Genomic DNA, 12,500 nt, shown 5'->3' with positions numbered 1-12,500 from the left:
GAGAACTTGTTCTCAACTAGCCTAAAAAAATAATAAAATATTTTTTTAAACAATATGATGAATGAGTGACAGAATGTGGGAGGGGCTTAGGTTTGTATCTATCCTACAGCAGGTCAGTGGTCCCTAATGTATTTCTATTGATCGACAGCATCTTGAAGTTTTACTTACTATGACTGTGATACGTGGTTGTCTTCTCTCCAGGGATTCTGTTTTGGGAAGGCCGGTGAGATTCTGACCATGAAGCTGAGACTGATGGCCTTTAAAGCCATGATGAGACAGGCAAGACACTTTATTTAGGCTTATAGGGTGTTTAATAAAGGCAAGACAGTTTATTTATGCTTATAGGGTGTTTAATAAAGGCAAGACAGTTTATTTAGGCTTATAGGGTGTTTAATAAAGGCAAGACAGTTTATTTATGCTTATAGGGTGTTTAATAAAGGCAAGACAGTTTATTTATGCTTATAGGGTGTTTAATAAAGGCAAGACAGTTTATTTATGCTTATAGGGTGTTTAATAAAGGCAAGACAGTTTATTTATGCTTATAGGGTGTTTAATAAAGGCAAGACAGTTTATTTAGGCTTATAGGGTGTTTAATAAAGGCAAGACAGTTTATTTATGCTTATAGGGTGTTTAATAAAGGCAAGACAGTTTATTTATGCTTATAGGGTGTTTAATAAAGGCAAGACAGTTTATTTATGCTTATAGGGTGTTTAATAAAGGCAAGACAGTTTATTTAGGCTTATAGGGTGTTTAATAAAGGCAAGACAGTTTATTTATGCTTATAGGGTGTTTAATAAAGGCAAGACAGTTTATTTAGGCTTATAGGGTGTTTAATAAAGGCAAGACAGTTTATTTAGGCTTATAGGGTGTTTAATAAAGGTGTTTAATTAGACTTATAGGGTGTTTAATAAAGTTGAGACAGTTTATTTAGGCTTATATAGTGTTTAATAAAGGTGTTTATTTAGGCTTATAGAGCGTTTAATAAAGGTGAGACTGTTTATTTAGGCTTATAGAGTGTTTATAGGCTCATATAGGTTATAGGGCTTATGGAGTGTTTATATAGAGACAATTTGAACATGTCACTCTCTTCGTCCTCCTGTAGGAGTTGGGCTGGTATGACAGTCACAAGAACAGTGTTGGAGCTCTCACCACTAGACTGGCTACAGACGCAGCACAAGTACAGGGGGTAGGTAGTAAGTACACACATGAACACAACGCACACACACACAGTAACCCTCCCTCCCTCCCTCTCCAGGCTACAGGAGTGCGTTTGGCCACTCTGGCCCAGAACGTGGCTAACCTGGGCACCAGTCTGATCATCTCGTTTGTGTACGGCTGGCAGCTGACTCTTCTCATCCTGTGTGTGGTACCTGTCATGGCTGTAGCTGGAGGCATACAGATGAAGATGCTCTCTGGTCACGCCGTCAAAGACAAGAAAGAGCTAGAACAGGCTGGCAAGGTACACAACCACTCACACACACAGTCTTATTCACTCTCTTCATAGCTCCCAACATTTGACACAGTGAATATCTATACATTCTTCTCTCCAGTCTAACCAGTGTGTGTGTGTGTGTGTGTGTGTGTGTGTGTGTGTGTGTGTGTGTGTGTGTGTGTGTGTGTGTGTGTGTGTGTGTGTGTGTGTGTGTGTGTGTGTGTGTGTGTCAGATTGCCACAGAGGCCATAGAGAACATCCGTACGGTAGCGTCTCTCACCAGAGAGCAGAAGTTTGAGTCTCTGTACCAGGAGAACCTCATAGTGCCTTACAAGTACGTGTGCTACAAAGTTGGTCATTTCCATGATAAAAAGTCCTGTGTTTTTAATGTGTCAACAGTGTCAGTCTTGTAAATGTACTATATTACATTTGTTTATGTAATCACCCCTCTCTTTAATCTCTCTCTCTCTCCCCCTCTCTCGCTTTTCCTCTGTAGGAACTCTCAGAAGAAGGCCCATGTGTATGGCATCACATTCTCCTTCTCTCAGGCCATGATCTACTTTGCCTATGCAGGTTGCTTCCGCTTCGGAGCCTGGCTCATAGAGGAAGGCATTATGACCTTTGAAAATGTCTTCCTGTGAGTACAGCAGCTACCTCTGAATGGGTTACTTCAGTCATGTGTCCATGTTCACAACTGTCCTTATAGCCTTTTCCTATGTGACTATAAGGCCATGTTGGAACGACTCAATTGCTTCCCTAATATGGATGCTGGGTGGAACAGTAGTGTACCGATGTGTGTATACATTGTACAATACAGCTCAGGTACAGTAGTGGAGGATTTGTGTATACATTGTACAATACAGCTCAGGTACAGTAGTGGAGGATGTGTGTGTACATTGTACAATACAGCTCAGGTACAGTAGTGGAGGATGTGTGTGTACATTGTACAATACAGCTCAGGTACAGTAGTGGAGGATGTGTGTATACATTGTACAGCTCAGGTATAGTAGAACACACCCCAGCCCAGCTCATCTAGGCCTGACAGGAATGTCCAGTATTACAGTGGTCAAAGGTGGTTGTGGTTAATCATTACCTTACTGGGAGGTCAACACTGATCTAGGGACTCATCACTGTAGCAACAATGGCCATATAGCCATGACATGTCTAACATGTGACCCATAGAAATGGATGTTATAGAGTAGATATCACGACTAAAGGCTTAGATACATTTTATTTGAAAAGGTGTACATAAGGCAGTCATAACACTGTCATAACAGCAACATAACATCTGTCATAAACAGATGTTACTATTGTCATTAAAGCTGCAATATGCAACTTTTTGGGCGACCCAACCAAATTCACATAGAAATGTGAGTTCTATATCTGTCATTCTCATAGAAAGCAAGTCTAAGAAGCGGTAGATCTTTTCTATTTTCTCTATTTCTATGCATTCATCTTTTAAGTTTAGTTTTTGCGTCTTTTACTTTCGCTTTTGTTTTATACCAGCTTCAAACAGATGAAAATACCATATTTTGGGTTATTGAAAATATATTTCACAGCGGTTTAGATCGTACAAGGATTCTCTTCTGCTTGTTTTGTCCCATAAACTAAAATTAGGCAAACTATTAGAATTTTAGCAACCAGAAAATGGCAGAGCGATTTCCTACATATTGCACCTTTAAGTGTCATGCGTTGTATTATGTCACTTTCAATGTGAAGTTCACATTTCTTTGGCATGACTTCAAGATAATTTAAGTTTAACCTAAATTAGACTTTAGCGAGCTTGATACAATAGTTTCCGAGCTTGATAGACTGTTTTAGCATTTGTGACGCAAAACCAATGCTAATTTTTTCATGCTTCATGTCCAAATCATAGCATCTTAAATTGATTGTGTAACTCGATGCAGTTATTTATCGCTTTTCATTACAGTGTTATCTCAAAGCTCTACATGGGCAAATCATTTGAATCAAGGCAGGAAATAGCAAAAGTAGGCTAGGTGCTAAAATACTTTTCAGATTAGGACTATGAGAAAGATAGTCTGTAGAAATGTGTTTTAAAGGCTCCAGTTGATGTAGCGGCTCTCAGATGGTCAGGGAGAGCATTCCATAGGCGAGGGGCAACGGAGCAGAAGACTCGGTCCCCCATAGTACAGAGACGTGCCTTGGGGACTTGAAGCAGTGGTGATTTGGACATGATTTGAATATGAAGCTCATAAATATAATATCGGTAACATTGACTTGCATTGGATTTGTGCCACGAATGCTAAAATGTTACCATTTGGAAACAGTGGCCAGGTAACCAAAACCAAAGCAGCCCATAGACTGCTTACAGGGTAAGGAAACCAATATGTAATTGTGAACGTTGGGTGAACTATCCCTTTAAGATACATGTTAGATAGGGAGAAACCTGCTCTCTCTGTCTCTCTCTCTCCAGGGTGATCTCTGCAGTGTGAACTATCCCTTTAAGATACATTATATATACAAAAGTATGTGGACACCCCTTCAAATTAGTGGATTTGGCTATTTAAGCCACACCCGTTGCCGACAAGTGTATAAAATTGATCACACGGCCATGCAATCTCAATAGAAAAACATTGGCAGTACAATGGCCTTACTGAAAAGCTCGGTGACTTTCAACATGGCACCGTCATAGGATGCCATCTTTCCAACAAGTCAGTTCTTCAAATTTCTGCCCTGCTAGAGCTGCCCCAGTCAACTGTAAGTGCTGTTATTGTAAAGTGGAAACGTTTCAGAGCAACAACGGCTCTGCCTCGAAGTGGTAGGCCACATAAGCTCACAGAATGGAACCGCCGAGTGGAACTGCAAAATCGTTTGTCCTCGGTTGCAACACTCGGTTCCAAGTTCAAATTGGAAGCAACGTCAGCACAATAACTGTTCGTCGGGAGCTTCATGAAATGGGTTTCCATGGCCGAGCAGCCGCACACAAGCCTAAGATCACCATGCACAATGCCAAGCATCGGCTGGAGTTGTGTAAAGCTCGCCACCATTGGACTCTGGAGCAGTAGAAAATCGTTCTCTGGAGTGATGAATCACACTTCACCATCTGGCAGTCCGGGTTTGGTGGATGCCAGGAGAATGCTACCTGCCCCAATGCATAGTGCCAACTGTACAGGTTTGGTGGAGGAGGAATAATGGCCTGGGGCTGTTTTTCATGGTTCTGGCTAGGCCCCTTAGTTCCAGTGAAGGGAAATCTTAACGCTACAGCATACAATGACATTCTAGACGATTCTGTTCTTCCAACTTTGTGGCAACAGTTTGGTGAAGGCCCTTTCCTGTTTCAGCATGACAATGCCCCCGTGCACAAAGCGAGGTCCATACAGAAATGGTTGGTCGAGAGCAGTGTGGAGAAACTTGATTGGCCTGCACAGAGCCCTGACCTCAACCCCATCGAACGCCATTGGGTCACGTGATGGTTACAAGCCAAAAAAACTTATTTGGCACTATATAGAACCATTTGTTTTTAGTGTATAACCTGTTCTCTGTCTCGCTCTCTCTCCAGGGTGATCTCTGCAATATGAACTATCCCTTTAAGATACATGTTAGTTAGATCATAACCTGTTCTCTCTGTCTCTCTCTCTCCTGGGTGATCTCTGCAGTATGAACTATCTCTTTAAGGTACATGTTAGATATATTGTAACCTGTTGTCTGTCTCTCTCTCTAAAGGGTGATCTCTGCAGTGCTGTACGGAGCCATGGCAGTAGGAGAGGCCAACTCGTTCACGCCTAACTACGCCAAAGCCAAGATATCAGCATCTCACCTTATGTTCCTCATCAACAGAGAACCTGCCATAGACAACTGCTCACAGGAGGGAGAAACACCGGTACACACACACACACACACACACACACACACACACACACACACACACACACACACACACACACACACACACACACACACACACACACACACACCCACATCACACCCAGTGGCTATCACAGTGGAGAGTTGTGGAGTGATTATATAGTACATGCCAGGAGATTATTTCATGAACGGATGTTCTTCTGCCTCCCTCTCTTCCCTCCAGGACCACTTTGATGGTAACGTGCGTTTCCAGGGGGTGAGGTTCAACTACCCGTCCCGTCCAGACCTTGCTGTCCTGCAGGGACTGGAGCTGAAGGTGCAGAAGGGCCAGACTCTAGCCCTGGTGGGCAGCAGTGGCTGTGGGAAGAGTACGACCATACAATTACTGGAGAGGTTCTACGACCCACTACAGGGCACAGTGGTGAGTTCACACCGACACACATACACACACACGTTATGTTCTTCTATCCTTGTGGGGACCTAAAATTCATTTCCATTCAAAATCCTATTTTCCCTAACACCTAAACCTTACCATAACCCGAACCCTAACCTAACTCCTAACACTAATTGTAACCCTAAACCTAACCCCTAAGCTTAAAATAGCCTTTGTCCTAATGGGGATGTGGGAAATGTCCCAGGAGAGAGAATTTTTGTTTTACTATCCTTATGAGGACTTTTGGGGATTTTAGGTCCCCACAAGGATAAAAGAACCAACCCACACACACACAAACGTTTTCACACACGTGTATACACACATTGATTATTAAAGCTATATGTACTGTACGTTTAATGACCACTGTCATCAGCCAGACAGTGAGATATTTGCTGGAATTTTTATATGCAAAAATCCATGAAAACATAGAGCCCTCATGTGTCTCCATGTGTGACTGTGTAGATATTCTCCTACTGAAACACGGTTCTATAATTACTGATTGACAGGCCAGGATGTTGACACTGTTGCTTCATAACGCTCTACTATTCTGGCTCTACTGTACTGAGACCCTGTACTGAGACCTTGTGGGTTATGATCCTGCTCAAAGTGCATTTGTGTGTTCATGTGGAGGTTATTGCCCTGCTAAGGCCACTGATAAAATGACAAACAGTAGAGGATTATCCAACTTTGATGTTAACTCTTCCTCCTCCTCTTCTTCCTCAGATGTTGGACAACAGTGATGCTAAGAAGCTGAACATCCATTGGCTCAGGGCCCAGATGGGCATCGTATCCCAGGAGCCTGTGCTGTTTGACTGTAGTCTGGCAGAGAACATTGCCTACGGAGACAACACACGCAAAGTTACCATGGAGGAGATCCAGAGTGCTGCTAAAGCTGCCAACATACACAGCTTTATAGACGACCTGCCTCAGGTACACACTAATACTACTACTGTCACCACTACTACTACTACTACCACCAATACTACTACTGTCACCAATACTACTACTACTGTCACCAATACTACTACTACTACTACTACAACTACTACTACTACTATTACTACTACTACTACTACTGTCACCACTACTACTACTACTGTCACCAATACTACTACTACTACTACTACTACTACTACCGCTACTGCTAATACGCATCTTCTGCTTTTGTGAGTTTGGTTTCTTGGGATCTCTACATCAGCACCAATACCCTAATAGTGGCTGCATGGTCAGATAACCACAGACAGACTGATAGTGGTATCAGCTTCTCTCAGATGCCGTGCCAGAGATAACACTGCAGGTCATTACTGGAGTAATGTCATCTTAGTGCTGTTCCCTGTGTAAGGGTGAACTGTCTTTCACTCTGAGGGTTTACCACCTGTAGGACTGAAAGAGATTATGAGCTGGTTTCACACACAGATTAAGCCTAGTCCCAGACTAAAAATAGATTTTAAATGGCCTACGTGGGTTAGTCCCGGGCTAGTTTTAGGCTGGGATTCGATGCAAGGCACATTATAGGCACAGAGCACTACACAGCCAACAATACACTTTTCAAATACATTTTCCCCAGATGTTCACGGAGATCGCGTTCATGGGAAACGCTGCGCATGTCAGCTCAATCGTAAATTGAATCCCGGCCTTAATCTGTGTCCGTAAAACCAGCCCTAGGTGTTATGTCATGTGTGAGATGACGAGGATAACCTCTTTCTTTCCCTCCATCTCCTCTTCCCTCCATCTCACTGAGTAGAAGTATGACACCCAAGCTGGTGACAAGGGGACCCAGTTGTCAGGAGGACAGAAGCAGCGTATAGCCATTGCCAGAGCCATCCTCCGCAACCCCAAAGTCCTGCTGCTGGACGAGGCCACCTCCGCACTGGACACAGAGAGCGAGAGGGTGTGTGTGTGTGCATTTGTGTTCTGTAAAACTATATATATATATATATATTAGCTTTAAATTGTTTATCTTGGGTTAAACGTTTCGGGTAGCCTTCCACAAGCTTCCCACAATAAGTTGGGCAAATTTTTGCCCATTCCTCCTGACAGTGCTGGTATAACTGAGTCAGGTTTGTAGGCCTCCTTGCTTGCACACGCTTTTTCAGTTCTCCCCACAAATTTTCTATAGGATTGAGGTCAGGGCTTTGTGATGGCCACTCCAATACCTTGACTTTGTTGTCCTTAAGCCATTTTGACACAACTTTGGAAGTATGCTTGAGGTCATTGTCCATTTGTAAGACCCATTTGGGACCAAACTTCCTGACTGATGTCTTGAGATGTGTAACAGCTGTCTTCAAAAATGGACCAAGGCGCAGCGGGAATGTGGATACTCATAGTTTTTTAAATAAACTTAAGTAAAGCATCCACAGGCAAAAACAATAAACGATACTCACAAAGACAGGAACAGTTTTGCAGGCACACAACATGCAGTGCAAAAACAACTACCCACAACCCCAAAGAAAAACACACACTCCTATATAGGACTCCCAATCAAAGGCAACTCAACACACCTGCCTTCAATTGGGAGTCCAATCACCCACACAACATTTAACAAACACAAACCCCCTGCCACATCCTGACCAAGACTAACACAATTATGCCCTCTGCTGGTCAGGACGTGACAAGATGTTGCTTCAATATATCCACATAATTTTCCTGCCTCATGATGCCATGTATTTTGTGAAGTGCACCAGTCCCTCCTGCAGCAAAGAACCCCCACAGCAAGATGCTGCCACCCCCGTGCTTCACGGTTGGGATGGTGTTCTTCGGCTTGCAAGCCTCCCCCTTTTTCCTCCAAACATAACGATGGTCATTATGGCCAAACAGTTCTATTTTTGTTTCATCAGACCAGAGGACATTTCTCCAAAAAGTACGATCTTTGTCCCCATGTGCAGTTGCAAACCATAGTCTGTCTTTTTTATGACGGTTTTGGAGCAGTGGATTCTTCCTTGCTGAGCGGCCTTTCAGGTTATGTCGATATAGGACTTGTTTTACTGTGGAGATAGATACTTTTGTACCTGTTTCCTCCATCATCTTCACAAGGTCCTTTGCTGTTGTTCTGGAATTTATTTGCACTTTTCGCACCAAGTACGTTCATCTCTAGGAGACAGAACACGTCTCCTTCCTGAGCGGTATGACGGCTGCGTGGTCCCATGGTGTTTATACTTGCGTACTATTGTTTGTATAGATGAACGTGGTACCTTCAGGCGTTTGGAAATTGCTCCCAAGGATGAACCAGACTTGTGGAAGTCTACAATTCTTTTTCTGAGGTCTTGGCTGATTTCTTTTCATTTTCCCATGATGTCAAGCAAAGAGGCACTGAGTTTGAAGATAGGCCTTGAAATACATCCACAGGTACACCTCCAATTGACTCAAATTATGTCAATTAGCCTATCAGAAGCTTCTAAAGCCATGACATCATTTTCTGGAATTGTCCAATCTGTTTAAAGGCACAGTCAACTTAGTGTATGTAAACTTCCGACCCACTGGAATTGTGATACAGCGAATTATAAGTGAAATAATCTGTCTGTAAACAATTGTTGGAAAAATTACTTGTGTCATGCACAAAGGAGATGTCCTAATCGACTTGCCAAAACTATAGTTTGTTAACAAGAAATTTGTGGAGTGGTTGAAAAACGAGTTTTAATGACTCCAACCTAAGTGTATGTAAACATCTGACTTCAACTGTAAATCTCTATGTGGATTCATGATACAGACGTTTTAACTACTGGATGTATTTGTCTCTGTCCGCCCTCCTTTCCCCAGGTGGTGCAGGACGCCCTGGATGTGGCTCGACAGGGCAGGACGTGTATCGTGGTGGCCCACCGCCTTTCCACCATCCAGAACGCTGACCTCATTGCTGTCTTTCAGAAGGGAGTGGTGGTGGAGCAGGGCACTCATCAACAACTACTGTCCCAGAGAGGAGTATACTACTCACTGGTTACCACACAGCTGGGCCATGGCAGAAACTGAGGGAGGAGAGGTGGATGGGGGGAGGGAGAGGCTGAGGGTGCAGGGAGAGGCTGAGGGTGCAGGGGGTTGCAGGGAGGGGCTGAGTGTGCAGGGGGGTATTTTGTATATAAAAGGAAGAGGTGGTGGTGCTGTATTTCAGTTATTTATTCAAAAAGTATCACATCTGTACCATAGAGTGCCTGTGTGCCAAATGAATACATGGAACACACACACATATACACACACGTCTGCGCGTTACTGTAAACTGCATGGAACTAAGCCAATGAGACTGAAGCAGTGTGTATCCTCAATATTCAGATTATTACATTGATTTGTTCAATTGTTTTGGGCTTAAATTAAAACTCCACCCAAAAACTATATTTTGGTATTTATTTCATTAGTCCAGGTTATGTAACTTTCAATATACAGAAATTATCCCCATATGGGGCAGCAGGTAGCCTAGTGGTTAGAGCATTGGACAAGTAACCGAAAGATTACTAGATCGAATCACTGAGCTGACAAGGTAAAAACCTGTTGTTCTGCCCCTGAACAAGGCAGTTAACCTAACCCACTGTTCCTAGGCTGTCATTGTAAAGGATTTGTTCTTAACTGACTTGCCTAGATAAATAAAATGATGCATTTCGGATCATATCATACGAAGCAAAATGCATCATACAGGGATGATTTCTGTATTTTGAAAGTTACATATCTTGAAAACTTGAGTGCTGACAAGCAAAACATTTGGGACCATGTCAACAATGGACTAATGAAACAAATACCAAAATATAGTTTTTGGGTGGAGTTTTCCTTTAAAAGCCCAGTGCAGTCAAAAACTAGATTTCCATGTGCTTTATTTATTTCCACACTATCAGGTTGGAATAACACAGTACACAAAATAACTGCACTACACTGCATTTGCACTCTGTTCATCTCTCTGCATTTAGATATATTCATACTGATACTGTAAAATTGTACATCCACTGTATGTCATCTGTATATCAACTTATATATTTCCACACTATGAGAGAATAAAGGTGATTCTAAAATTGTGAAAATTATGATAATGCCCTTTTAGTGTAAGAGCTGTTTGAAAAGCACGCCTGAAATTTCTGCCTGCTTTGGTGGGATGGAGTTTTGGCCTACCTGGTGACATCACCAGGCATACATTGGTTAATAGACCAATAACAGCTAGTTTTCAGTTTTCCCCTCCCCACTCCGACAGTCCTAGCAAAATTCTTGATTGAGAAATTGCTCTTCGCTATGAAGTAATTTTTATTTAAAAAATAAAATTTTTAATTGAAAACAATCACAGTAAGGTACTTAATTGTTACCCAAAATGATTTGATATTGCGATAAAAACAGGACCTTTAATGTTGAGAGCAATTATTTTTGTAATTATCATGAGATGTGGCCTTTCAAACTGTCTCTGTGCTATGCTCATGCTACTGGAAGTGTCTGAGGTATTTAAAAGGACCAAAGAGTTCCTGAATGTTTTGTTTAACTTAACTGTAGGTAATATGTTGAGTGATATACACACACCAGAGGGTTGGGGCTCAAACACTAACAGTATATTGATACAAATCACGTTCCTGTTTCTAGAATTGCACTGAATTAACTGACCTCTGCTTGGGTATGTACTGTATGTATGCATAACTTTTTTCCTTATGTAAACAGGTGTCATTAATAAAGATGTTTTATTTGAATATTTGGGCTCATGACATGATTCATTCACTTTGATTTGTCAGTTCAATCACACCAAACAACTTTCATATTCAATGAAACATTTTCCAAGTTTACATTGTCAGTAAGTCAATACTATAATTTTCCTACTGTAAAGTAGGTTACATCATTTTCACTACTTTAGGCATTAAAACAGCTTATTTTCATTCTGTTGATTGAATCAAATGCAGCGCTCGTCTTTTATCACTTTCCTATCATTTAGGATGATTTAGGATCAATCAAAACCACTATCCAGATCTCTGGGGACAGACGAAAATAAGGACACAGCAAAAAGGCACATTTGAATTTACTTGGGTATCTTTCCGTCTCACCCAAACACCGTTTCATTGATCATATCCAGCCAAATGCATAATCCTCGAGTGATGTGCAAAACATAAAAACAATACTTTTTCTTGCCCTGGAAACTGGAAAACAGTTTTGATTGAGTAGGGCCCTTACATAATACCCATGAGGCCTGAGGTGAGACAGTAGTCAAAGACAACATGACCCGTTTCTCTCTGTTTCTCAATTTCACAGCTACGACGACAGTTACGTTCTAAAAGAGTAATTTCAACCAATCAAGAACATCTATGCCTCAGTCACTCTTCTGGAAAAGCCAACCAATATAGAAAAAGAATACTATTCATGAATCACTAATGACCAGGGACAGGTGACGCGATGCTACGCTGGTCACTGCAGGCTGGAAGTGTTATGGTGAGGGCGAGTTAGGATGTGTGTGTTAGCTTAGCGCTGTACAATGCATGACATGGGTTAACACTAAATGTTTCTCACAACATAAAAACAACAGACTAAATCTAAACAGAATTGTGGTAGGAAGTTCAATCTATACATTTTGAAAACAATCTAGATGCTACATAAAATCACAGAGAATGATTCACTAAGTGCAAAATTGTTGAGCTGCATTTGTTGAGCTGCATTTAAACAAATAATACATCTCTTTTTAAATGTAGAAAACAATAAATGTGCCTTTGCATTGATCTGTGCAGAACTAAACTATTATTGACTACCATCTTCAAACTGTGTGTGTGTGTGTGTGTGTGTGTGTGTGTGTGTGTGTGTGTGTGTGTGTGTGTGTGTGTGTGTGTGTGTGTGTGTGTGTGTGTGTTAGAGCTGAGCTGTGGTAGCGAG

General features: G+C 41.9%; 2 protein-coding genes across 5 annotated transcripts in view; one reads left to right on the top strand and one right to left on the bottom strand.

Moving 5' to 3' along the window:
* LOC106597751 (ATP-dependent translocase ABCB1) overlaps positions 1-11,335 on the top strand; it is a 35,260-nt gene extending 23,925 nt beyond the window's left edge. For both annotated transcript variants that reach the window (XM_045698466.2, XM_082960309.1), the window contains exons 19-28: positions 202-279; positions 1,103-1,186; positions 1,256-1,459; positions 1,666-1,766; positions 1,929-2,069; positions 5,117-5,273; positions 5,481-5,678; positions 6,414-6,620; positions 7,435-7,581; positions 9,447-11,335. In XM_045698466.2, the coding sequence (XP_045554422.2) occupies positions 202-279; positions 1,103-1,186; positions 1,256-1,459; positions 1,666-1,766; positions 1,929-2,069; positions 5,117-5,273; positions 5,481-5,678; positions 6,414-6,620; positions 7,435-7,581; positions 9,447-9,653 (1,524 nt within the window). In that variant the 3' untranslated portion in view covers positions 9,654-11,335. The remainder of the gene's footprint in view (positions 1-201; positions 280-1,102; positions 1,187-1,255; positions 1,460-1,665; positions 1,767-1,928; positions 2,070-5,116; positions 5,274-5,480; positions 5,679-6,413; positions 6,621-7,434; positions 7,582-9,446) is intronic.
* The window catches only part of LOC106576069 (peroxisomal carnitine O-octanoyltransferase-like), a 47,427-nt gene continuing 46,236 nt past the window's right edge, over positions 11,310-12,500 (bottom strand). For all 3 annotated transcript variants that reach the window (XM_045698473.2, XM_045698474.2, XM_045698471.2), the window contains one exon: positions 11,310-12,500. This exon is cut by the window's right edge and continues 97 nt beyond it. In XM_045698473.2, coding sequence (XP_045554429.1) covers positions 12,477-12,500 — 24 coding nt within the window. In that variant the 3' untranslated portion in view covers positions 11,310-12,476.

The sequence above is a fragment of the Salmo salar genome, chromosome 02 (assembly GCF_965601325.2).
Source record: "Salmo salar chromosome 02, fSalSal1, whole genome shotgun sequence".
In the NCBI taxonomy this organism is placed as follows: Eukaryota; Metazoa; Chordata; class Actinopteri; order Salmoniformes; family Salmonidae; genus Salmo; species Salmo salar.
Note: the sequence above shows the minus strand (reverse complement) of the source record. Positions and strands in the feature narration are given on the sequence as shown.